Below are 25,993 nucleotides of genomic sequence, written 5' to 3'. Positions count from 1 at the left end.
TTCGAAAAAGCTCTAGTGCAATTAATCACAGTTTTATTAGTTTCCTGAATCCTGATTCATCTCAGATGAAAATGTGTCCTAAACATCTTCACAAGTATTTGTGGCATATCTGTAAATGTGCAGAAATCTTTCCTGAAGCAGAGCTTTTAAAATCCAGCTGTTTTCTGAGCGTCCTCTCAGCAGCTTTGCAGTCGTTCTGAAGACCCTCGACAACCTTTGACCTCTGCTGTTCACAGAGTATCGGCCTGCAGGGCGTCGCAGCCTCGTATCACTTCTGTTTGCATTGTGTGTTTGCCTTTGAACTGCTGTGTGCATTTTAGACAAATAAAATGACACCACTTTGAAAACATCAGATCCTGCAAATGTGATGATATTTTAAGTGACTTTCATCAAATGTATATCTTTATAAATGAGGACACTCGTGAAGTACAGGATATGTTGGAAGAAGACATTTCACTTGGACTTTCTAGGGACAGAGGGATACGCTGTACTGCAGTTCTCTGCTCCTACTGTGGACTCTTGCTTTTGGAGACTGATTCATTCACACAGCACTTTATTTTTCAATGTCTTTAAACACTTTTAAACACACCAATCAATGATCAAGCCAATTTAGGGTTTAGGATGTTGCTCAAGGACACTTCAAAATGGGGATTGCAGGAATTAAACTACTTCCCTTTTGTTTAGTAGATGAAAGAGGCCTGTTTAGCCTTCACAAGAAACTGTGCGCCTGACTTCAGGTTGGGCTTTGTAACTCACATGTTACACACAAATAAAGGAATTATGTGATGATGGTTGAAAGAGAGTAGGGTCCCAAACATCTGGATCTGAAACAATTTTTTAAGAATTCAGTTGGAAATTTTATGCTGAAGGAAGAGAGAACAAGGCTTCAGTTTAGAAAACTCTGGACTCAGAAGTGTGCTGCAAATCACTGATGTCATGACTTTACTTGGTCCAAACAGGTTGAATCATTGTCACTTTTACATTATCCTTATGGTCCATGCCAGACTGAATTCAGTGATTAAGCAGTTGTGCTGAAAGTTGAGTTTCTTTGTGGGGCCTGCACTTACTTTTCTCAGGCTTCTTCGAGAGGAAACCCCAGAGCCGAAAATCCAGTGATCAAAAACTGAGTGAATCTCCACACACCTCCAGATTAAAATGTCCAAATTTACATCATCTAAAAGCGTATTTACAGCCTAGTACCAAACGGTTTGGCCTAAATAGTTTCATAGTTTTCCATAGTTTTAACAAGGTTGTTGTTGTTTTGGGTTTTTTTACTATTTTTTATAAACATGCCATTATAACCCGCAGTAATTGTAATTGTGTTTATGTTTATGTTTGTCATGTTTTATGGTAATCCCTATGTTATAATTTGATCCATCCTTTAAGTACACCTAACCTCATTTTGAGTATGAATCTCATGTCTTTTGCCTGAGTGAAATGATTGCACAGCATACATCTTCAATGATTTTAAAAAACAAGATTTGGATGCACAATTTGGAATTTATTTGGGTTTTTCTGTAATCCACACAGGGTCACAAGTAAACATACAGCCTCAAATATATACATACATTCACTTAAATATGAGGCTTTTGCATCTTTTGTTTTCTTGTACTGTTTATGCATTTTGTGGGACAGACTGTCAAAGGAGGCTTTTTAGTTATTCCAGACCTGGGCTGATGTATGAGATACCGGCAGGCTTCAAAACTATTCAGGTACCCATGAACAAGGCGAGGATTTGTGCACAGTTCAGTCACCATCGCAGTGCACTTTGAAAACAGTCCAGAAACAAAGAGTATTGTCTAATTAAGCTTTAATCAGTGATTTGATTGCACTTTGACAGGTAGTGCACTCACAGTGGCCGAGTGAAGTGGACTTTCTCAATGTCTCAATGAGTGACTGAATACGCTTTTTTATCATTAATATTCAAATATTCAAATATTCATTATATCAGATATTTCTATTTGGCTTCTATGTTAAACATAAAGCATGTGACACATAAACTCTGTGTAGATACACAGCGACAACAACAAAAAAAAACAATTTCAAAAACAAAATGATAAAATTGTAAAAACTCTGGATCAGAGACACGGGCTGCTGGAATGAGTTGCAGTTTTGCTGTTTAAGCAGAGGTAAGTTGGTGCAGGGTTTTGTATCCATCCACTCATTCACTTTCTTCCACTCATCTGATTCAAAGTAGTAGTGAGACTGAAGCCTATCAAAGCTGTCATAAGGCAAACGATGGACCCTGGACACGTCGCCGGTCTGGTGCAGGGCTAAAAGAGAGATTTAGAATCACCCATTAACCTAGCATGGATATCTCCGAACTGTGGAGGGAAGCAGACAGAATGAAGAACTTCCAAAGTCCCAGGCCCAGGATATTCCTGCTGGGAGGCAACAAAGCTATCCACTGCATCGCCATTTGTTGCCCTGTTTTGCATAACAGTTATAAAAATTTCACTGGAAGGCAATGATGTGCAGTCACATCAGCGTTAGACGTGTCGACGTGTGATGGCACACGGACCTCCGTGTCCTCCCTCGTGTAGATTAAAGGTCACTGAGCGGGTTTTACTCTGTGCGACGTGGACAAATCAGTGTTTACTGCTGATAACGTTGAGCATTTTCTGAACCGAGATTATTTTTCCCACCACAGTCAGCAGCTTCCAGCTTTAGAATTATTTCAGTTTGTGCTGACTAAGGAAGGAAAAAGATGTTTTCATCTTTTTAACAAACAAAGGAGAAGAAGACACCACTCACATTGTCAAACTGATCATTTAATTCATTTAATGACTAAATAATGAAATAAATACAGAGTAGATATAGTTTCTTTCAAGTACTGGATGATTTAAACTTATTATTAAATCTACAGCATATTGTTTATGATATCTAAAAGTGGTTCTAGTTTATGTTATTCCTGCACGAATCTTCCTCCATTGGTCTCTGAAGACATGGACGTGAATGGAGCCGGCATCAGTTTCATTCACAATGCGAAAAAATACATTCTGTAAAAGCTGTTACCTGATATTTTACTATTATTTTACACTACAAAAATAAAAGATGACAAAAGAAAGAAGAAAAAAGACAAAAATAAAACATGAGAACATCTTGTAAAACTCAGCTCAAGTCAGAAAATAGCATAACCTTCACAACGACAATCTCTATGTCTTTAATTCCCTAAAACATCATATTTAATCTTTCTGGAATAAAATTTTAGGACACTAAAAGGAAAAATAAGTGAAATCCAGCAAAAATTGAGCTGCAGATTACAAAATTAGTCCCAGTTTCCCTCATTTTTGCAAAACTCAAAAAATGTTAAAAATTAAAAATCCACAAAGACACAACTCTCCCTTGGAGATAAAAAGCATGTAAAAAAAATTATAATTCATATTTGATGTGCCTAAAAACAAAACATGCTTATGATGGAATTTCTCTCATGTAGCATGTGGTGTCTTAAATCATCTCTAATTAACTACAAATGAAAAAGTATTTGATGGATTTGTAAACACACATACACAGAAGCAACAGCAAAAAAAGAGAAAAAGATTAACATACCACAAAACACTCAAGGAAGTAATGATAAAAGAAGTTTGTCTAACTGTACCTGTTCACAAAAACCTGAGTATGTGGATGCAAATATGTATGGAAAGCCAAGAGTGCCAAAACTTTTACATCGATGGTGGATTTTTCCCATGAAATGAAAAGTGCCTCCTGGGATATATTGTGAAAAATGTGCACATTTCTGTAACAACTACAAACAGGGATTAATGACAGTAAGAAAATTGATATTTTAATTGTCTTATCTTTGTGCTTGTTATACTTTATAAAACCAATGAACAAGCCGACAAACAAAGACTTTGTTGTGTAAGCACAAAAAACCCCTTTATAATAACTTTATCTTATTTCAATGTTAAAGTCTCAACTCTCCACAATTACATCAACAGATAAGCAACAGAGTCTCGTGCCAGTGACGACCTTTAATCTACCGATTCTTGATCATAAGTTGAGGTTAAAACCACTTCAGGCTCTCTCCATTGTCTTACTAGTATTTTCTAACAGTAAAGGTTCAAAATAACAGCGTCTCAATGGACCCACCAGTGGTCAGTCAAATATCTGGACTTGCATCATCGTCATTCTTTAAAAAAAAAAAAAAACAGTATGGAAGAGGGAACACATGTCTTCCTGCTAAAATGAACAACCTGTACATTTACCAGTGTTGTCCCTTTACACAAAATAAAATTTAGACATGATTTAAAAAAACTAATAAATAAACACAAATATAAACACATCTTATTCTTATACTATATTTTTAAACTCTTTCCATTCACTTGTGGCAGGTTCACTGTTTTACTGAGTAACAAGGTAAATCTAAACACCACACAGCCCATTTTACAAAACAGCAAACAAGAATTTTAACATTGTGTCGATGGCGCTGACAATGCTAATTCCCTCTTGAATGTCTTCGTGGCTCAATCTGATTGTCTGTAAAAAGTCTCGTTGTTGCTGGCATAAAGTGGTGAATTGTACGCGGCCCAAAACACGATGCTAAAGACAAGCAGCTAAAAGTTTTAAGTGATGTAAATTTCATCATCAAAGGGAGAAGGCGAGGCCCCGTGTGGTCATCCAGGAGGCACTACACTACAATGCCACAACTTCTATCAAAGAGGACTTGAATAAAATATAATAGGAACTATTTTCCATGTAAAAGCAGAAGAAGAAGCTTTGCTGATGCATCTTAAATTAACTTTTTATTAGTCACCTTAAATTAATGTCTTTTTATTTCTTTCTAGCTGGGCTGGACTCTTAAACTGCATTTAAAAAAGCTGGATGTAGCTTCTGGGTCCATACAGAAGTACCTTAAATCTACATTATTTCTAAAAGCCAGTCGGGGGCAACTTCAGCAGTTCGGCTTTCTTGCCATGTGAAGTGAACACTTTTCTTATGACTTGGCTCAGTTGGTAGTTTCAGGTTATACTGAATTTATGTTGTTTTTTTAAAAAAATAAGTTAATATGGTAAATTAGCTTCCTTGCCGCACTAATCAACTGTGACGTCACAATTTCCATCATTTAAATACAGTCTGTGATTGAACTTTACAGATCAGCTGGGATTTGGGATTGTTTGTAATTGTGATTATTTAATGTGATTATTGATTCAAGAATCATGCATTTATTTAATTTAATAAATAAATAAATAATTTTAAATATTTTAAATAGTTGTAGAGAATTGAATTGCTTTTGACTGCAAAGCAAACTCTGCTTTGTACCAACCTGCCTTTCAGAGCTTCTAGCCTTTCCTAAACCTTGTCATAATTTACTTCTACAGAAATTGTATTGACCAAAGTAGCTCTTTTCATCGTCTTGGCTCCATCTCCAACACTTAATCCAATTATCTTGTTTTTCCTAAATGATATTCAAAAGAATCACTCAGCCCTACTATCCCTATGAAACGTATAGTTATTTGTTTTAAAAGTAGATCTTTTAAAGTGACGTTAACTCCACGGTTTACTCTGTTTATAGCTCTAACATTAGCAGTAGGTTCACTTTAGAAATCAAAGGTTATCAAACCACTCATACGCAACAAACAAATAAAAACAGCAGGGTAGAAACGGGAATAAGGAATGAGCTAATGAGACTAAAAGGAGAAAGAAAAATTGATTTGTATTCATCAGATGGACACAAACTCAGATAGAGTTAAGTGAATATATGTAAAATACTACTTCGTTTTTGGAGAGTGAAGTGCAAATGCAATAAGTTTTTTCATACTTTAGTGCTTGTAGCACAGGGCGTTTATACTATATCATGCCTGCTGCTTAAATAAACAAAAAAGAGACTTCTCCAGGCACCGATTGCACTACTGTAGGATCTACTATATCCTTTCACTGTGCTAAATATAGAGACTGAGCGTTCTTATATATATATATATAGCACAACAGCAGACATGGCAAAAGGAAAGACTGATAATGATGTTGGAGCTGTCAGGTGGAGCAAAGAAAGCCAAACCTGGTCCCTCCTTTTGTTCTCCTTTGTATGTGGCACTGTAGAAGTTTTGAAAACAGAAAGATATGTAGACTGATAATGTATCTTGGTCAAAGGCAAAATGCTGTGTATTCTGATCTCATCATCATCTTCATCAAGCTTCATCTTCTTTTCTTAATATGACTCTAATGTGCAAAAATAAAATCTAGGATATTGTCAGGACCCTGCATACATCCAACCTCCAGACTTTGTCAGTGTGGTCCCTGACATGCGGATGATCCCAGCATTGTTGTTTTCAGACCAAAAACAGCAAAGAAACCAAAGAAAAAAAAAACCCAAAATGTCAGAGCTCTGAGTTTGAGGGTTTACCAAACCCCAGCGCCACACGGCTGTTTATTATAATATATAACGAACGTAAGACAGCACTTTGCAATTTTTGAAAACAGCCACAAAATCATGTTTTTTGCCATGCCTGGATCTATGTGCTTGAATCTGATTGGCCTACATGCTGTCATTTCTGGATGGAGCAGTTTTATGTTGCATGTGTCTGCATTAGTTCTGTGAAAGACCACGACTGCAATTAAAAAGCTATTAAATGATTCAGCACTGTGACACTCGTCTGAAGACCAGCTTTTGTATGACAGTCCACCTTTTTGTGGTAAAATGAAACTAAACGCAGTGCTGTTCAGCTGTAGATTTATGAGCAGTAGAAAATTAACACACTGCTTGTTTATTGAGCTGTCACAGTTCATCTTGAGCACACGATTACGAGCCTTTGCTCTGGTATCTCAGACTGATCTCCACTGCACCAACTCAGCCTTACAGTCAAGCTGTTGCCTTTGACTAAACGGCAGGAGTCCCAACTTTGCTTGTCTCACCCTTTCTGTAATTCCGGCCAGTGGAAGTGCTGGATCGGAGCCTGAAGGAGCACAGTACCTGCCACAGTTTTATCCCTAAGCACAGTGGGAGAGGGAGAGCTTCAGCAGTCCTTCTGTGTGCATCTTGTAGAGGAGTTTAAACTCGGCTGGCAGCTGGTGGGACTCCTGCCACTTGGTGGTGAATTTGGTGCCCTTCTTGTCGTAGTAGTGGTAGGGGAGCTCTTTGCCTGTGTTCGGGTCCCAGCCAAAGGGCCAGAAACCGTACAGGTGGATCTGGTCACACATGGAAGAAGCCAGCGTGTACATCAGAATGCCTGTGCTCAGGCGCTTCGGCGACAGCTGCTTGGTTTTCCAGTAGCTGTGGAGTATGAATGACAAGAGACTGGTCACAGATTAAATTAATAATTCAGGCACTCACAACTTTATTTATTCACTCTTAAAGTGAATTATATCACTTTTACTATTAAACACTTGAAAAATGCTATGACCTAATAACTAAGTGGCAAATAAATGCAAAGCGATTATTAGAATTAAAGAATATTAGAATCAAGGATTTGCAACAAACCACTGAGTTTATCTGTGACATGTTCCTTGTACTTTTTTTGCAATGTTTTTGCTGTGTTTTGATCCTTTTTAGCATCGACTTCCTGCTTTTGTTCCTAGTTATTTCCCCCTTGTTTTGAACAGTTTAGGCAAAAACCTGAATTTTGGTAAACGGAGATAAAGGAATATCATCCTGTCCACTTTTGTCTGCTTTTTTCTAGAAATCATTCCCAAAAATTCTGAAAATAGGACTCTATTGATAGGACATAATCTGCTGAAGCTTTAATGTGGCAGTTTTGCTCTGAAGAATCACAAAGGGGGAAACTCTCCAAACTGGCCTAAACAAAAGCGGCTTCAAGAGTCCTTACAGCGCTGAAAGCCGTCTGAGCTGCTTAAAAGTGGTAATTCTTCCAGAGCAGGTAGACTTAATGGGATTGGTAAAGATTAGACTACTGTACGGGCAGCCCTATTCTGCCACTACAACACTAAGAACCCAACTTAAATCCCCCTCTCTCCACACACACTGTTACAGCTGTGTGCCATACCTTTCACTAAATAGCTGTTTCCTTATAATCCGGCTTTGGAGCCTAAATCTCCTCTTTTGACATATAGAATACAGCTCAATACAAAACAGCCACGTGTCAGCCAGTTTCTACTAGTTTCTTTAAACAGGATTGAGGTGGATGAGGGACATTTAAAAACACAGACAGAGAGAAAGCACAAATAGCTACAGCCTTTAAATGCTAAGAGACAGGGACGACCAAGCTAACCGGGCGGAAATGAAATCCAGTTGTGAGCATGTCCATTTTTAACAAGCAGAAAGCACCGAATTTGATCAGCTGTTAATCTTAATGAGCTATGCAATAAACTCAGAGATTAATTCAAGTAGTGGGTTGGACCCCATTTTACCTTCAGAACTGCCTTAATCCTTCATGGCATAGATTCAAAAACATACTGGAACCATTCCTTTAGATTTTAGTCTATATTGATCTACTAACATTATCGATAATGTGAAACCCTAGAGATGGTTGTTTGGAAAAAAAATCACAAATCAGCAGTTTCCAAAATCTCAGAGCCCGTCTGGTACCAACAGCCATGCCACGTTCAGCATCAGATAAATCACCTTTCTTCCACATTCTGGTGCTCAGTTTGAACTTCAACAGGTCACTTTGACAACCTTATGAAATGTGAGTATCATCATAGGTAAAAGGTAAATAATTACCAATGACAATGACAAGACATATTTAGAAAAAAGTTATCTAGTAAACCTAATGTTCACGTTGATGATGGAGATTTCCTTGTCAAACAAATCAATTAAAGACCAAAATCCAGAAATTAATCTATCAGCCAACAACCCTACTGTTGTCCAAAAACTATTAAAGTCATCAATAAATTGCGTTGTTGGACTGAAGAACATGTTTCCTCATTACTGTGAACACAAATATGTACCCTAGAACAAAATTTGTAAAAACTCAGCTACAACCTCAGAAAATAAAAGGCCAAAACTGCAGTTCATCTAACGGCCACTGGGGGGTTATATTCAAAAACAAATCTGTCCACACAGACTCCTGACTTAAAACCATCCCCCTATCTTCTTAACCATTTATTCCCTTCAGGATACTCCACACAGAAATGATGGCCAGTCCTAATTTGGCCAGTCTTGGCCATCAGGGTTGCCTCCTTATGCAGCTCTGTTCCTCTTCCGGCTTGGCTTTTTGAAGTCTTCATTAATGTGAAACTAAAGTTGTAGAGTTTTTGTTTTTATAACACAATGAAGACAATACAGTGTACGTCACAGACATACAAATATAAGTGCAAATTCCTCATCTGGAAGAGGTCCAGAGGTGCACATGGAGAAGACACTGAAGAGGAGATCAGCCAAATTTATATTAAGTATACATCTTTATTTTTAATGAGTAGAGTTATAAAATGTTTTACTGCTACTAATGACATAGTGATCACATGTGGAGATGTGGACTGATGACGTACTAGATATTAATGATTTAACACCTGAATGTACTTTAATAGTCTGCTTTTTCTTACTTGTTGACATATTTCATGATGTTTCCAGGCCAGGCGAGCTGGACCTTGAGCTGACCTTTATGCTCCACAAAAAAGTCCACCAACGTTCTCGTCACTGTGGCCGACGTGTGGAAGAAAAACGCCGGGATCCACAGAATGGCGCCATCTAGCTTCTTCAGGCTAAGGAAGAAGTTATTTCTGTCCTGCACAGTTAGTAAGTTGTTATAGTATTTCTCCAGGATACTGGGGTTAAAGGTCGTCATGTTGGTGCGACGCCCAACATCTTTTTTAAAGATCTCAGTCGGCGCAAAATTGCAGCGGAAGACAAAGTCGTATTTCTCAATCTGGGGACCACAGCGTGAGCCAGTGAGGATGCCGCTGTTGCCAATCACAGCACATACGTTATAGTGCTTGTTGAGGATTGGTGAGACCTCCGGGAGGAGAGAGCGAAAGTTGTCGCTGATGGAGAAGACGTATTTGTGGCTGGAGTAGTCATAATGCATCAGCTGACCGATTCGGACTGAGTCTCGAGTCAGCGTGAAGTTGTGGGGTATGTCGATGTACTGAGAGATCTCCTTCCTGCAAGATGGAAATATATTGCCTTGTTGAGATTTTTTTTAACTACAACAGACAACACAGAGAAAGTCAGTCAGGTAGAACACTACAAAAGCATGTGCAGCGAAAGTGTGCTGGGAGTTGTTCCAGGTGGACAAAAATAAATAAACAAGACAAGGTGATGGCAGTAGGACTGGAAGCTGATATGTAGTCGATCTTCAGGAAGAAAGGCTCTCCTCCCTCCACTTTGCTGGCACCAGAGTTCTTACCCTGTATCTTGTATTTGTGTGGGCACATTGAACTCTATTTTGACACAAATAGATTTGGGTCTGATAATTGGTGGTAACCATAGATAGTATAAAAAATGGATGTAGCTACATGATGTCAACCACAGTTCCAAAGTCCTGCTTTGATGGCTCTATCTGAGTGTTTTCGTAATGACCATCTTTGTCTTTTGAAGCCAAATGTGAGAAGCAAGAGGCAGATATGATTGTAGGATTGCCTTGAGTAACCTAAATCTGAGACTATTATTTGACTAAGCCCATAAACTCATCAAGAAACTATTTACTGAGGTCAGGTCAGAAGGCCAATTTCCCGGAGACTTCTTATCAAAAATCTTTCTTGCAACCACAGGTATTGCCCCCTGGTGGCCATTAAAAAGAATCTTAAGAGGTTTAAGGTATCTTCATTGGCTGATAGCGAACTCTACTAAACAGGAGTCTGTTGAGAAAAGTGCCTTCAGTTTTAGAGCAGGAGGATGTATTTTAAAATGTGACTAAACACTTAACTGACTTAAGTGATGCTCTAACTTCAGACTTGAAACTTCTTTAGATTAGCATCAAACTTCTGGACTTTAATGTGACTCGCTATGACTACACATAGCTTGGACTTGTATGTTTTTGTATTGTAGAATATAGGTCAGTAGCAGCCCTATCCACAAAGAAAAATCTACTAGATGAATTTTAAGTTCATGCTTTCATTTAGCAAAAAATATCTTGCACTAATCCAGAAGAGTTTCAAAATGGTCCACAATCAGTAAACAGAAGTGATACTGGGCTCGGATTCAGTGAAGTGTTTCTGAACAGCTACCCAAAGCTTTCACTAACACAAAAAATGTGGCAAACTTTTTCACAACTAACACTTGCTGTTGGGAGTGCTAAAAGCATGTTAAGCTTTCAAGACCATCAGAAACCAATGCAGGAGACAGTTTTTGTGTGTGTGTGTGTGTGTGTGTGTGTGTGTGTGCGTGCGTGCGTGCGTGCGTGCGTGCGTGCGTGCGTGCGTGCGTGCGTGCGTGTGTGTGTGCGTGTGTGTGTGTGTTCTACCTCTGCTGGTTAAAAGCAGTGCTGTTGTGCCTCCATTTAGATGAGTTCTGCAGGTCCTCGCTGAGAGCGTTGGTCAGAGAAGTAAAAGCTGGATCCAAATACTTCATCGCCAACTGGGAGCTGCACAGAGGAGGCAGAGACATGTCAATTAACTTGGTCCTCTTTTTAATAAAAGTAAATCATGCAGTTGCACTTAGAAATATTTTATGAAGCATTTTAGCTTTTTGGTAAACCATTAAGCAGCTTTGAATATCATCAAATGGACATAATAACAAAAAGTCAGGCAATCAGGCAGGTTTTGACCAAGCCAGGATATAAACACATTTTTATTTGGTAGTAAAAACTGTGGCTTAGTGGCTTCTGAATAAAACTAGAAACTGTACAATAGTACAGCAACAGTCTGAGAATAAATATACTAAATACACTTTTAGTGTGTCAGAAATATTCATCCTGTGCATATCTTTACATGAAGTCAACAGGCGTGTTTTTTAAGAATAAGCTAATTATTAAAGAAATCTTTTTTTTTTTTTCAAACATGCATATTATACTGGTATGAGTGCCCAAGTGTTTTGAGTTTTGTTTTTTTTTTCATATAGCATTTAACACTTGCATGCTGGTCAGCTTTATGCTCTGGTGGGTCCTCAGCACCATTCAGACACCGACAAGTGCCTTGAACTGCAGCTGGCGACTGTAAATGTTGTTCTGTTCTGGAGAGAGAGTGTCCAATACCACCAACTACAGAGTGTTGCCCAGTGATCCATAAAAGGTAAGGAGCTGATGCCACTACACTGAGCTCACCAAAGCTGCAGAGCAGAACATGGATTACAGTCACTAGCAGCAGTCCAAAGCGGTGGAGTTGGAGCCCATCCAGAGAAGCAGCTTCTTGCACTGTTATGTCGTTATGTCTTCTTGCACAAAGTATGTGAGGTGTGATCAGAAAGTTCTAAGGTAGTCAATAAAAATCAAATTTGAACAATCTTTCCATCAAGGTCAGCATGACTCCTTCTACAATAAGCACTTGATTTCTTCCACTGTGTCAAAACTTTAGTCATTCCACTTTTATTTGCATTTTTAAGAAAGTTTAAGAAAGATGAAGTTGCAGGGATGCAAATCTGGCCAGTAGTCCAGTTAATGAGTAGGGACTGCACTGATATGGCCAAGCATCTTTTGATCGCACCTCGTGCATGCAGCATGCATGCCAGCCTTTCTTGCTACAGCCACAAATACTCAATGATATTTAGTTGGGCAAATACCTGGAACCAAAAATGCTGAATTGTTTAAAAACCTGTCTGATTGTCAGCTGGTGTTTTTTCACAACTTCTTTACAGTGATGTTTTAATAAAAGTAACAAAAACAATATGGCTAAAACTATTACATGAAAATATAAATAAGACAGGAACTGTAGATGGGAACTCTCCATTCATAAATCAGATTTTGTCTTTTTCTCCACAAAGCTAAAATGCTTCCAAAAGAAACTTACTGAAATGTGCAAGACTTTAAAGAGCCATTTTGCAAATATCTATCATTCTGTTCATTTGGAAATCAGCTGCAGTGAAAAACAGCTCATTCATTTACACTCAGCTCAATGTAAATGCAGACTTTCAGTCTCTTTCCTGCATGCGAATCTGGTTTAGTCAAAGAATAGACTCTTCGGGATTCTGTGGAAAAATGAGCAATAAGGCCAAACAGTTGCATCAACTCTGTCCATCTTAACAAGTTATTCATAGTGACATTGAGGAAATATTGACTGTTCAGCCTAATACAGTTTCATTCACTGTGTCTGTGTTTGGGATGCTTTTAAAACACTGATTCACATCAATGACAAAACAAACGTGTTAAGATGAACATTTTTATTTGCAGTGCAAGAAGGCCCAACTTTAATTTCTCGGTAATGATAATCGTCCTGAACATTTGTAATAAAACCTAGACTCAACAAAGAGATTCATCAGGTAAGTATTTTAAAAGAATTTCTATACACCGGGTTTTTGCAATGAAAACTCGACATTTTGTATATAGTGAATTAAGCCTAGACTAAAACAAAAATTCAATGAAGGTCTCCACTGGAAAGTTTTATTCCAAGGCTTAATCCCTGTCTGGGAAAACTGAGTCATTAAGACTAGTTTCCTGCCACAGACTAAACTTCAAAATGTCAAGATTTTAGGTCTCTAGTATGACATAGGCAAATAATAGTTGATCAAATACTGTTTGAAGTCCTTGATGTTTATCCTCCATGAAGAACCAGGTTCGTGCAGGTGACTGCATTAGGACAGTCCAGAAAGCAACAGAGGTAACTTGGACTGTCCTACCAGGCAAGCCAGTAATGACTGGTTGCTAGGGAAAAATATGCACTCCCTGACCAGTTGGCATGGAGTTTGCTTGAGATTTTTGAAAGTCTATAGCTGTGTCACAAAACGTAGGCCGCATCCTTCGGAGGACCCAGCCTGGGCCGGGTCCTTCGAAGACCGAGAAGGCCGGAAGTGCGAGGCTGTGAAATGGGACGGTCTAGCCTTCAAAAAAAATTACATTTTTAAGTTATCCGAGTGACTTATATATCATGTTTAACCTGAGTAGTGAAAGACAGCAGGGTCTGAAAACGATGAAGCTGGGAGTCCGCTGCTCTTGCCGGCTCGAGTGACCATTGAACCCCCCGGCTAGCTATCAAGCGGGTGGGTAAAAGACGTCTCCGAAAATGTCGGAGCACTTTTGCAAATATGCGATGTCTTGATAAACCAAGCAGATATTTGAAGTTTACATGGCTACTTTCTCGTCTGAAAATATGTTAAAAGTTTATTTTGTGACCCAGAAAGAGCAATAAGAGTAATATTAAAACTTAGTAGCGGCCGCCATTGTTGGAAACTGAAATTGGCTGAGCCGTGCTATTTATTCTGGGATATGGTGGGCCACGAAGGACACACCCGACCCATCCTTCAAATTTGGGGAAATGAAGGACGCATTTGTGAGCCGTATTTGAAGCAGTCGACGAATTGGGACAGCCTTCGTCGCCTGGCTGTCACGTAATTGGCCTTCAAATGTGGCCTCCGAAGGATGCAGCCTACGTTTTGGGACACAGCTTATGACTGCTTTCTTCACTAGCAGATGGTTGCCTGTAGTTTGAATGGAAGACACCAACCTGTCTGCAAACACTTGCCAACTACTCTCTGAGCAGCAGTGAAGCTAGACAGTGCAACACAAGATTAGCACAAGGTAGCTCTGCATATTTGTTTTGTTAGACTTTAAAACCAGATACCCTTTCTGACATAACCCCAAAGGTTATAAAAGTTATAAAAGTTGGCATCTTTCATGCAAACTACAGGCAACAATCTGCTAGCAACTAAAGCAATCATAACGAAGTTCTTTGCCGCCACCTAGTCACTTGCCACCAATTAGAGAATGCACATTTTCCCCTAATGAACTGGTGGCTCGGCCTCTATTATGTCTGTGCAACTCAGGCGTTGCTGTAGCATCTGACATTTTTGCAGACATTTTTTGCAGTTTAGGAGTTGAATCTGAATCAGCATGAAATACAATTTTTACCATTAAAGCTCTACAAACTGGAGGTTGGAAAGGATCTAAGCTTGTATGTAAGACTTCTTATTTTTGAATGTATTTAGCTGTGTATGCTCAAATTATAATGCTCACAGATTACAATGAAATGCTGAATCATTTTGCAACCTCTGCTTAAACTGAGTAAGGTTACAATATACAAATATACATCTAATTTATATATATATATATATATATATATATATATATATATATATATATGGTACATTTCTTCATGCCATGTCAAATTCAGCACCACAACATTAACAGGGCTCAAGTGAGCATTCGTGATCTTAATTTTGATTTGACTTGAAAGATGGTAAGTAGGCTGGCAGGTCAAGCTTTAACAGCAGTCGACTGACATACATATACCCATTTGATACATATGTGATTGACATAAACCCGGATATAAAAAAAGAAAGGCTTGCACTGCATCCTTCCGTTTTTAGCATCAGCACTCTTTATTCACCTCAGGTCGGGTTTGCGAGGTGGCCTCTCACTGCAGGAGGGGCGTGAAACAAAAAGAAAAGATAAATAACTCACTCGTTCTTCATTGACATTTCAAATGACACCCACCACTTTGGAGCTGGAGACCAGGCATGCAGAGGCTATAGTGCGTTTCAAATACTCACCGCAAATCATCTAAATGGCTCAACAGCACATTTATAACTGTGACAGCAGTATCAAAAATAAGAAGACCTCCAATCATCACACACAACAAAGCACAGATTTAAACAAAATACTTTCACTGTAATGGGAAAGTGAAAACAGGCATTTTCAATCAAGAACAGCGGTACATTTTTTTTTCTAAGAAACTTCCGCATTGGCAAAATGGATCGGTTACAAGAGTCTGAAAGATGTTTTTAACCCTCTGATGTTTCAGCGAGTACAATTAAGAGGCTGGTGGTACATGTGGTTTTGAGTGAGATAGCTCTTGGTTGAGATTACATCACATGTAGAGACTATGCAAAAAAAGAAAAGCTCCATAACTATAGCTCCCTGCATCTAGCTATGTTTGTTACTGTATACAAAGCAGGTGATTTGAGAGATAGCTTGAAACCTTGAGATTATTTATATCTTAACAAAACAGCTCATCAGCATGATTTACTTTCAGAAGCTGTGGCATTGCTTTCATTCCTCTTCAGAAAGAAAGCAATGAGAAACTAGTGACATTTTCTTCCTGATTAAGATATAACAGCAAAGATAACTAATATCATTTGAATTGTAATATTGATTGGCAGGCAGAAAGTCCATGACATGGACTAAAACCTTCTCCATCCAATATGGCTGCACAGTGATCAGAGCAATCACCAAGTTCCTGATGATAAATTAGGGCTCACGCTGCAACAACATGACAAGAAACTTGTCCACTAACAAACTGCTTTCTTTTAAAAATGCTGCTCTGCTCCACATCTAACTCACTCTGAGCGTAACCTTGGCCTGCGATGGTAGCAAGCGAGGGGGAAAATTATTACAGGCGGGAGGAAAATGAATGCGGCACTCGTGTTGTAAATCAAATCAGCCAAGGACGGCCGGCCGGCCTACAGAGCCCTCATCAGACCTGCGCTGTTTGAACATCGCACATGACCCAACATGTCGGACAGCAAAGATTTACAGATTTCTGTGGAGCTCAGCTGCACTGTCCCTACTAAAACCTGCTTCTTCTTCCTTTTTTTTTTTTTTTAGCACAGGTGATTTCTGCCATCAGTCTTTGTGAAAAGCAGCTCCTGATGTTTTCTGTTCATATTCTAAGATAAATGACTGTCTGCTGCGTGACTGGACAGAAAAATGTCAACACCTTTTTAAGTGCATTAGACTGTGGTTCATTGTTTCACACACACTTGTATATTTGGTGACTTTTTTATCATTCTTTCTTAGTTATATTTTTATCCATCAGGTCTGTCAATCAGTAGCTGCTGACCAGCCATCCCCGGTCCACACCAACTGCTGGCCAGGCCACTGTTGTGGTAGTCCTCGATATCATCCAGGTTTTTGTTTGCTACTTGTATGGGCTCTAGTTCTCCAGCATTGGTGTGAAATCTCACAAGGGGATGCACACAAATGCCAATTAAACTATTTCAAATTTAGGAAACAAGGAAAGAACTTGAACTGGTGTGTGTAATCAATGCAATCAGTGGTATAAATGATTGCTTGAGTAAAGAAATGGTGTATGGTGTAGTGTAGAAAATCAAATAAAAGACCAAACAACATCCAAAAGGTGGCTGAGGGAGGAGAACCACACTGAGGGCTTATAGCACTGTTAGACTGGGCCCAGGTGGTGCCAGTGTGACTGACTGGAAGCAAACCACACCACATCTCCAGTGTCTACAGATGAGACCTGCCACACAACAGGCTGAAAGGAAAGTTTAAGGAACCAATCAAAACATGAAACATAAGTCGCTAAAGTTGCTGGGAATCCAGTTTAGAAAACTGAGCACACCTGGCCACCTCCAAGGTCTGGGCTGTGTGGACCACTTTGTGTTCATGGGGTCGGAGGTAGAGTTTTAGCTCTAATCATCAAATCTAAGACGAGTGAATGGTGAAAAATGGAAAGGAGCTATGCAGGAAGCTGTGCAAAGCTGCACAAAGAGATGACCTGGAAGGGGACATCCCCCAAGTTAATCTCAGGTTTTTTCACTTCACTTTTTTATGAGCAAAGTTTCTGTACTTTTGCATCACAACTAATGCTAAAAGGAAATTGTGCTTTCAAATGCAGTTTTCAAACAGAACACTATAAATATTTGGACAAAGCGTGTGTGTGTGTGTGTGTGTGTGTGTGTGTGTGTGTGTGTGTGTGTGTGTGTGTGTGTGTGTGTGATATTTCAAAAACTTGTTTAAAACTAAAAAAAATTATTTGAATTTTTTTTTTTATGGCCGATCTCTCTGAAAAATTCCAAATTAATCACAAATAACATTCAACCACTAAAACATTTTTTTCTTTTCAGGAAGTAAGTAATCAAGTAAAACTGTAATCTTGATAAAATAATAATAATGTGCTTTACTATTTTTAGGTGTACATTTGAAATTTCAGGGATAGCAATAATAATATTTTAGAATTAAAAATATAATTTTGATTAACAGCTTGTGCACACAGGTGTATTGATGGTATCAGAAATATAAAAATGATTTTTGGTAATTACCACTACTGACAATTTAGGGCAGCTGTGGTATAAACTTTACATTTGTTGGTGGTTTAATGAATGTGTTAAGCACTGTATACAGGAGACCCTACGGTGGCCCCTAGAGACAAAGCATGTACAAACTCCAAAACACTTACAAACTCCAAAACACTTACAAACTCCAAAACACATGCAAGCTCCAAAACACTTACAAAATACAAAAAACATGCAAAATCCAAAACACGTACAAAATACAAAACACTTACAAACTCCAAAACACATGCAAACCCCAAAACACAACGGAAGTGCTCCAGGACGCTAGGAGCAGTGTTGAGCTTTTGCTACCTAGTAACTACACAAGCCAGGAAGTACCAATGACCGGATTTGGGGTCTGCAGCCTTAAAGGTCGCATTTTAAGGCCGATTACGTCACAGCAACACGACGAAGGCTGTCCCAATTCAAAGGCTGCTCGAAATGCGGCCCTCAAATGTGTCCTTAATTCCCCTGAATTTTAAGGATGGGTCGGTGTAGCCTTCATGGCCCAACATATCCCAGACTTCATAGCGCGGCGGTGGTGTGGATAATTTTGCCGGAAAAAAAACGGCGGAAGCGGAGCGGACAAAGAGTAAACTTTCAGAAGTAAGTACTGAATATTATGTCACTTATTTAAGCGCAAATGTTTTTATAATGATGAACATTAAAACATTACTGTTGGCAACATGTCGGGAAAGTTATGTGACATTAGCGATGTTTGTACTAACTTGGTTTTAAAGCCTTTACTTCAAAATATACGCCGTTCAATAGCTGACTTTAATCTTACAGAGAATCTGATGATTTTATGCGTAATTAAAGTCAGTCATGTCAGTCAGCTGACGGTTCACTCGTTAAGCTGAAAGAAAGATGCTTTAATCACAGGAGTCACACATGTGTCCACTGTACCATCTGGGCACTGTTCTTGTTTAGCACTCGTAATGACACAAACACTAAATCCTCCTTCTTTTGTACTGTTTTGTAGCAGTGTATACACCTGAGACTTTAACCTGTCTGTCTGTCCTGCACTCTCTCTCTGTTTCTTTCTCTCTGATTGTGGAATAAAAGTATGAACATGTGTTTATAAGTTACACTTGTGTTTGAATCCTGCAGCTTATCACACATTTGATTTCTATGTGTGACACCTGCAAATGTCCAGAGTGAGGACAGACTGAGGGACCCACTGCTGCACATCATCTGTGAGGCTTTGCACCCCTGATGATCCACCAGGACAAACTCAACAGTGTGTGAGGAAGAGGAGGAGGAAGAGCCAGCAGCAGCTGACAGATGGAGAGAATAGACAGACTGTTCCCTGTTTTTGAAGGACTGCTAGGAAAGTTTAACATAACTAATTGTCTGTCCTGAATCATTCTTATTAGGTAATGTTCAAATAATTGTATCCTCCCAGTGTTTTCAGTGTGGGAGAAAGTACTCAGGGCCTTCAAGTTACACACTATGAAAGGCAGCAACAAGTTTAATGTTCAGAAACCTAAAGTCTGTATCAGCAGCAGAATGGAGCTAAAAATAAATGTTTGTTTCAGTTCTATGAAGCTTTGAGTATTTTGGATTAGTAGCACTGCTGTGTTTGTTGCATCATATTGCTGTAATTGTTTATATGCTTTATATATTCTGAGGTAAGTTGATCTATAGTGTTACATCATATTCTATAAGGATGTTATGTGTTTGTATACTTTCTGCCCAGTTTGACCCATTTAGCAGAATTCAGCCTGTTTAAGGCTCTGATATCTATTCTGTATGACTTAAAGCAGTTATGACATGGTCTGATTTTCTCAAAGGAATATTTCATATATCAGTCTACTCTTCATTCTATCAGAAACAGTTATCACAGCTTTTACATTTTCTTTTTACACATGTATGTAAGCATTGAGCCAAATTTAGTAATGCCAACATACTGAAGGAACAACATTTGTCTCTTATATATGATACATCTATATATGCACTGTCAATATACATTTTGAACCAGCTGCAGATGTCAGAGTAACAACTGACTGACCCCCACATAAAGTGCATTACAGTAGTCCACAGGGGAAGAAATAAAAGCATGGATCACGGTTTCAAAGTGCTGCCTAGGAAGAAAAGATTTCACTCTTGCCAGTCGCCTTAAATGATAAAAATGGACTGGTCCAACTTAAAACCAAGGGCAGTAACAACAGGTTTAAAATAAACTTCCAGGGGTTCTAAATCAATAGAAGAGGACTCACAGGGGCCACTGGGTCCAAACACCAACAAATCTGTTTTGTTTTCATTCAAATTTAAAAAGTTTAGAGCCAACCAAGCTTTAATGTCATCTAGGCATGTCAAGAGAGGTTTTATTCAGATGCCATCCTTCTGCTTCAGTGGCAAATAAATTTGGCAGTGAAGATTTAAGGTGATAAGACATATAAATAACTGCAACTTGAATCTGTACTGAGGCTCAGTATTTGACACAGAGTTCATGTTCACTGCTGTAATAGCTAATAATGATTAATATAATAACCATAATATTGGCCATATTATATTTACATTACAAAAGTGATATGACTTTAGTCTCATGAACAACATTAGCTAATTGTTATTTACTAGCTAATCTTAAATGACTGTTCAGTACAGAAATGAAGCCCAAAAATCATGTTTTACTGTCCTGTGGTCTCAGCCTCAGATACTTATCAAATCACACAAAGCTCTTGTAGAAACAAACAAACAAATGAAAAAAATGTTCTCCTTCATTTCTGTCAAACAAAGTTGTATGACACGTTTCCAGCTGTTAGTATCATGGTTGCTAGGCAACCTGGGAAGCGCGAGGGAGACTAGAGCCTATGTGTTTGCAACAAACTTGCCGTTTATTTTGCAAATCGAGTTCAACACTGCCCCTAGCGTCCTGGATTTGAAGTTTGCACATGTTTTGGATTTTGCATGTGTTTTGGAGTTTGTGTGTGCTATTTGGAATTTGTAAGTGTTTTGGAGTTTGTACATGCTTTGTCTCTAGGGGCCACCGTAGGGAGACAGCTTATTTATTAGGATGTTTTACTTTCTGCACAGATGTTTCACTTTAAAAACTTTCCAGCGGCTCACAAAATACTCCCCACCCCCCTTACTGAATGTGAAACATCTGTAGGAAGATCAGCCTAACACTGAGGAGGAGAGATAATTTGGAAGCTACAGAGCAGCGAGTGTGACATGACTGATGACATGTTGTTGTACTGATGGAATTAATGTTGTGGAAATGCACTTTACATTGTATTTAGACTGTAAGTTCCTGCAGTAAATGTAACTCAAGCTAATCCTTAATGTTTATAATCAGTCTTTATGAGGAATAATGTTTTAAAGACAGACCTGACAGTAGCTGTAATACTGGCTTGTATGAGGATTTACATCAATTTTGCCACTTTTATACAATGAACACATTACTGGTGTAGAATTAGTATAAAACCTGGAATTTGGAGACAGATGAGGTCAAATCTGAGAGAACTTTGTAATCTGAGTGTGTCTAAATGACTGATGACTAAATAAACCACTTATGATGAACCCGCTGATGTCTTTGGTTCATATATTAGCCAGAAGTCCTGCGTAAACACTGGGAATATACACTCCTTATTAGGTACACCTTGATATTGTAGTTTGGACACCCCTTTACCTTCCGAACTGCTTTAATTCTTTGCGGCACAAATGAGCTTTGTGACATTTTGCGTTATCCTGCTGGAAGCAGCCATCAGAAGATGGTACATTGTACTTATAAAGGGATGGTCATGATAAACAACAATACTCAGGTGGCCTGTGGTGTTTACATAATGATCAGTACATACTGAGGGGCTCTAAGTGTGGCAAGAAAATATCCACAACACTATTCCACCACTACTATCACCACCATCAGTCTGAACCATTGATCAGAGACAGGTCGGATCCATATTTTCACGTTGTTTACACTAAATTCTGACCGTTTCATCCAGACACCACAACAGAATCCAGACTAATCAGACAAGTCAATGTTTTTCTAACATTCTGTGCAAATTGTAGCCTCAGATTCTTCTTATTATTTGAGAGGAGTGACACCCTGTCTTCTGCTGCTGGCATTAACAAGGTATTTTCACCCAGAGAACTGCCACTCTCTGGATATTTTCTCTTTTTCAAACCATTCTCTGCAGACCCTAGAGATGGTTGTGCAGTTAAATCCCAGCAGATCAGAACTTTCTAAAATACTCAGACCAGCCTGTCTGACAACACAAAAACCATGCCACATTCAAATTCACTTTATGACCTTTCTTCACCATTCTGATGCTTGGTTTGGATTTCAGCAGGTCATCTTGATTATGTCTACATGCCTAAATGCACTGGATTGCTGACATGTAGCTGGCTGATTTAGATATTTGCATTAACATGTAGTTTGTTGGGTGTAATAAAGCGGCTGATGAATGCAAATGGGTTTTTTTTATAAGAGCAAAACGTACGTCTTCCTTCATTAGAATAAAACTTATAAAATTAAATGAGAGTGAGAAGTGCTGATCTAGTTCACAGCTGTGGGATTAAGTGACAGATGCCCTGTTTTTCTTCAGGCTGACACACACTCACACTGACTGGAAAACACACTGACGTGTACCACATTTAGATCGGTTTATTAGGACAAAGCTGTCTCCTTATTCAGTGGGGGAAAAAACGCCTTCCACCAGTGATGAGTTAGGAAGCAGTCAGTGTCATTCTACGGTGTATTAACTGCAAATTGATCAATAACAAACGGACACTTTGATAGAAAATGTTAAGCTGAACCAACTCTGCAGTGTTTTGATCAAATTGCCACCATCATCTGTTTTCACCTAATCAGGGGGTGATACAGAAGTCCCACCTGCACTTGCAAGTACAGGCGTAGCATTAGCAGTAAACAGGATGTACCACGCTGTGTGGGCCTGTGGACCCCGTTTCGACTTTTCTTAGTTTAGTTGACCTTAGAATGAAGACGGGGAAACGGGAGGCTATAAATTTAATCTGTAGCAACATCTGTAGTGAAAATAATTTTAGATTTTGGAGGAAGAGCATGCTGCTATTTTTGTTAAACAGGTGCTAGAAACTGTAGCCTTGACTTCCTGGAAATTTAACAGAAGAGAGAGGAAGTCATGCTCCTGTTCTTTCACATAGAGATAGATGTTCTCTTTTCAGTTATATAAATATATTCGTTATGGATCTCATGTGGGTTTTGTTTTTGTTTGTTTTTTTCAACTTTAGGGAGATATGTCAGCTGTTTCCTGTGCTGACTGTCAGACATAAGTGGCATTAATCTTATCACATAAGAGACAAAACAGAAAAGGTGAGAGCAGTTTATAAAACCCAAAACTGAGAAGTTGCCTCAAGCAAGGGAGTTGCAAGGAAGTTCAAGTATCTTGGGATATTATAGTCAGGTGACGGAAAGGTAAGAGGTTCAGACTTCCAGAAGAATCTTAAGTACAGCGGCTGCTCCATGTCAGAAGGTACTGGCTAAGGTGGGTATGGCATCTCAATAGGATGCCTCCTGGGCACTGGGGTGAAAACCCAGGGTAGTCCTAAAACCTTCTGGAGAGATTATATTTTGTGTCTGGCCGGGGAGCACCCCAGGATCCACAGGAGAAACTGTGGCTGGAGAAAAATATGTCTGGAATACTGTCACCTGATGGATGGATGGATGGATGGATGGATGGATGGATGGATGGATGGATGGATGGATGGATGGATGGATGTTTTAACATTGGTCTGTAACTGTCTGGGAACTGACATATGGAATGTCAGTTCCCAGACAGTTACACAGTTACAGACCAATGTTAAAAGTAGTGGGGATGCTACAGAGTTAAGCATGACCATGAGACATGTTCCTTCCATCAAATTCAAAATGAGCTAATATGTTTCTTATCCAGTCTTGGATCAGTTTAAACATTAGATTAGATTTGTGTTTATGAGATTTGTAAATCATGTTATTATTTTTTTATTTACACTTTACACAGATTCACAACTTTTGAGGAATTGGGGTTGTATAACTGTATGCTTTAACACTGTGGTTTTCCGTCACTGTAAATCAGGATCTCAAGTCTAAACCAGAAAAAAGTGCAAGACAAGCTAGACTTAAGAAGTACAACATGTTTCAAAAACTAAGTAAAGGTCACCCGGGTGAGTTAGAGTATCTTCTTTAATTTGAATTCCTTACACACAGCTACAGTTTTGAACAACAACATGGACACTCTCTGAGACTGCTGAGTCATTATAAGAGTTTTGTTTCTCGTGTCTTTAACAATGTCCTTACTGGAGTTATTACTTTAGACTGGAGTCTCTCCTTAAGCAGACTGACTCCAAAGTCAGCAGTTACTTAAGTAGGAGGAACAGCAGATTTTAGCACTTCCTCCTTGGTTACACTGTTTTAAATGCTTCCCCTCTGACTAAGACCCACTGCACAGATTTACTAAATTACTGAACCCAAAGAGGAAGTCATAAAAACTGCAGTTATTCATTACTCAGAAAAAAATGAAATGAAACATTTAAAGCTCAAGTGTGTGGACACAAAAATGAGTGAGAAGGTTAAGGTTCAAAGATGTTTAAGTGTATTAATTCAACTTTAAATTCGTGGACATTGTTTACATTTACAATGTAGGCTATTTACGGGAATGTGGTGTCCACATACTTCTGGACATTCTTGAGTGTAAATTATGGAAATGAGCTTGAGTAAAAATGAAAAAGCAGGCAGGCCTCACCCAGCAGAGAGGCCTTCGCCTGAGTGTGACCAACGCCAAAAAACGGTTTCCTACTGATGCAAAAATAAAAAGCAAACACTCAGCTGCTGCGATCCAAACAACCTGCAGGTCCACAGCCTGGCCTGGACTCACCGAAACCCCGCGTGGAACATGTACATCCTGGGTCCGCCGTTGTGTCCATATCTCGGGGTGCTGAACAGGAAGTCCTTCTTGATGGAGACATAGCTGATGAGAGACAGGATGAGCAGCGCCACGCTGAATATGACGAGCCCCAGCGCGCTCACAAACCGTACCATCCTGCCCCGATGGAGGAGGCTGGCCCTCCGGCCCAGAGGATCAGGAACCGGCCAGGACGAGGAGAAAGCGAGCACCCAGGCGCACCGCATCAGCGGCACGGCGACGGCGGGGGCGCGGAGAGGACGAGGCGCGCTTGACGCAGGTCTCAGAGCCCACGCGGGGAGGAAGCGCAGAGGCAGGGAGTCGGGGTTTCATCTGCTGCGTGCGAGCGGAAAAGTACCAGCGGCGAAACAGGAGTGCAGAAACACAGGAAGGCCGCCAGCACAGCAGAGAGGACGCTCACACGCGGACCTAAAAACGCCTTCCATAGATGCCGTGCAGGCTGTAGGGACGCGCGTTTGCTGCCAGTTTCATCAGCTGAGCGTGATGCAGAGAGAAAGCGGAAGAAAAACCCGCGTGACACACTGATCGTGGATGTATCCCAGGATGGAGAGGAGGGGGGAGGAGGAGGAAGAGGAGGGGGTCTTCCTGCTGGCGTGCAGGGTCAGATTACAGTTCATAACCTCGAGGCAGGAGATGAAGCGGCGGCTCGCGGCATCCTGCAGGGAGGAGGTGGGCACTGCATCCTCGGCGTCTCTCTCTCCTCTTCTCCTTCTTTCTCTTTCTCTCTGGCAGTGTAATTAATTAAGGCCAGGGTGTCGCTTTAAGGAAGCGCAGCTCGTGTATCTGGTAATCAGATAAACAGTTCCAGCAGCATCCGAGGCGGAGCTCCGTGTCCTGATGGAGGCAGAGATGCGGAGAGAGAGCGAGCAGGAGAGAGGAGGCAGCTGAGGCGTCATGTGTCGCTCTGTCTATAGACGCAGATCTGCAGACACGTGACAACATTTCACTGTTTTCAGCTCGTGACAAAGCAGCCGTCAGTTTAGACTGAGTGTTAGTCTGCTGCTGCGTAGACTTTCAGTATTTGTTAAATAACAGAATATGTGACTCATGAGTTTCTGCGAGGGTGTTGCTTCTCTCCTCTGCTGCAGTGCAAAGGGTCACTTGAACTCGCTGTCCACTCAAT

At 39.7% G+C, this 25,993-nt stretch overlaps 1 protein-coding gene across 2 annotated transcripts; it reads right to left on the bottom strand.

Moving 5' to 3' along the window:
• Positions 1-2,759: 2,759 nt before the first annotated feature.
• Positions 2,760-25,761, bottom strand: st8sia3 (ST8 alpha-N-acetyl-neuraminide alpha-2,8-sialyltransferase 3). 2 transcript variants are annotated; one of them, XM_085278923.1, is made up of 5 exons: positions 24,823-25,761; positions 15,307-15,336; positions 11,295-11,414; positions 9,436-9,993; positions 2,760-7,207 (listed from the first exon to the last, which is right to left on the bottom strand). In XM_085278923.1, the coding sequence occupies exons 1-5, from the start codon at positions 25,074-25,076 to the stop codon at positions 6,925-6,927; spliced, it is 1,245 nt and encodes a 414-aa protein (XP_085135049.1). In that variant the 5' UTR covers positions 25,077-25,761; the 3' UTR covers positions 2,760-6,924. The 2 variants fall into 2 exon arrangements, with proteins under 2 accessions (XP_085135049.1, XP_085135050.1); XM_085278924.1 differs by lacking the exon at positions 15,307-15,336.
• Between the last annotated feature and the right edge of the window lie 232 nt (positions 25,762-25,993).

The sequence above is a fragment of the Mchenga conophoros genome, linkage group LG7 (genome assembly GCF_057382185.1).
Source record: "Mchenga conophoros isolate Kocher_MC1m ecotype Shallow Benthic linkage group LG7, M_conophoros_male_GT1.1, whole genome shotgun sequence".
NCBI classification, from domain to species: Eukaryota; Metazoa; Chordata; class Actinopteri; order Cichliformes; family Cichlidae; genus Mchenga; species Mchenga conophoros.
This window is presented reverse-complemented; position numbering and strand designations above follow the sequence as displayed.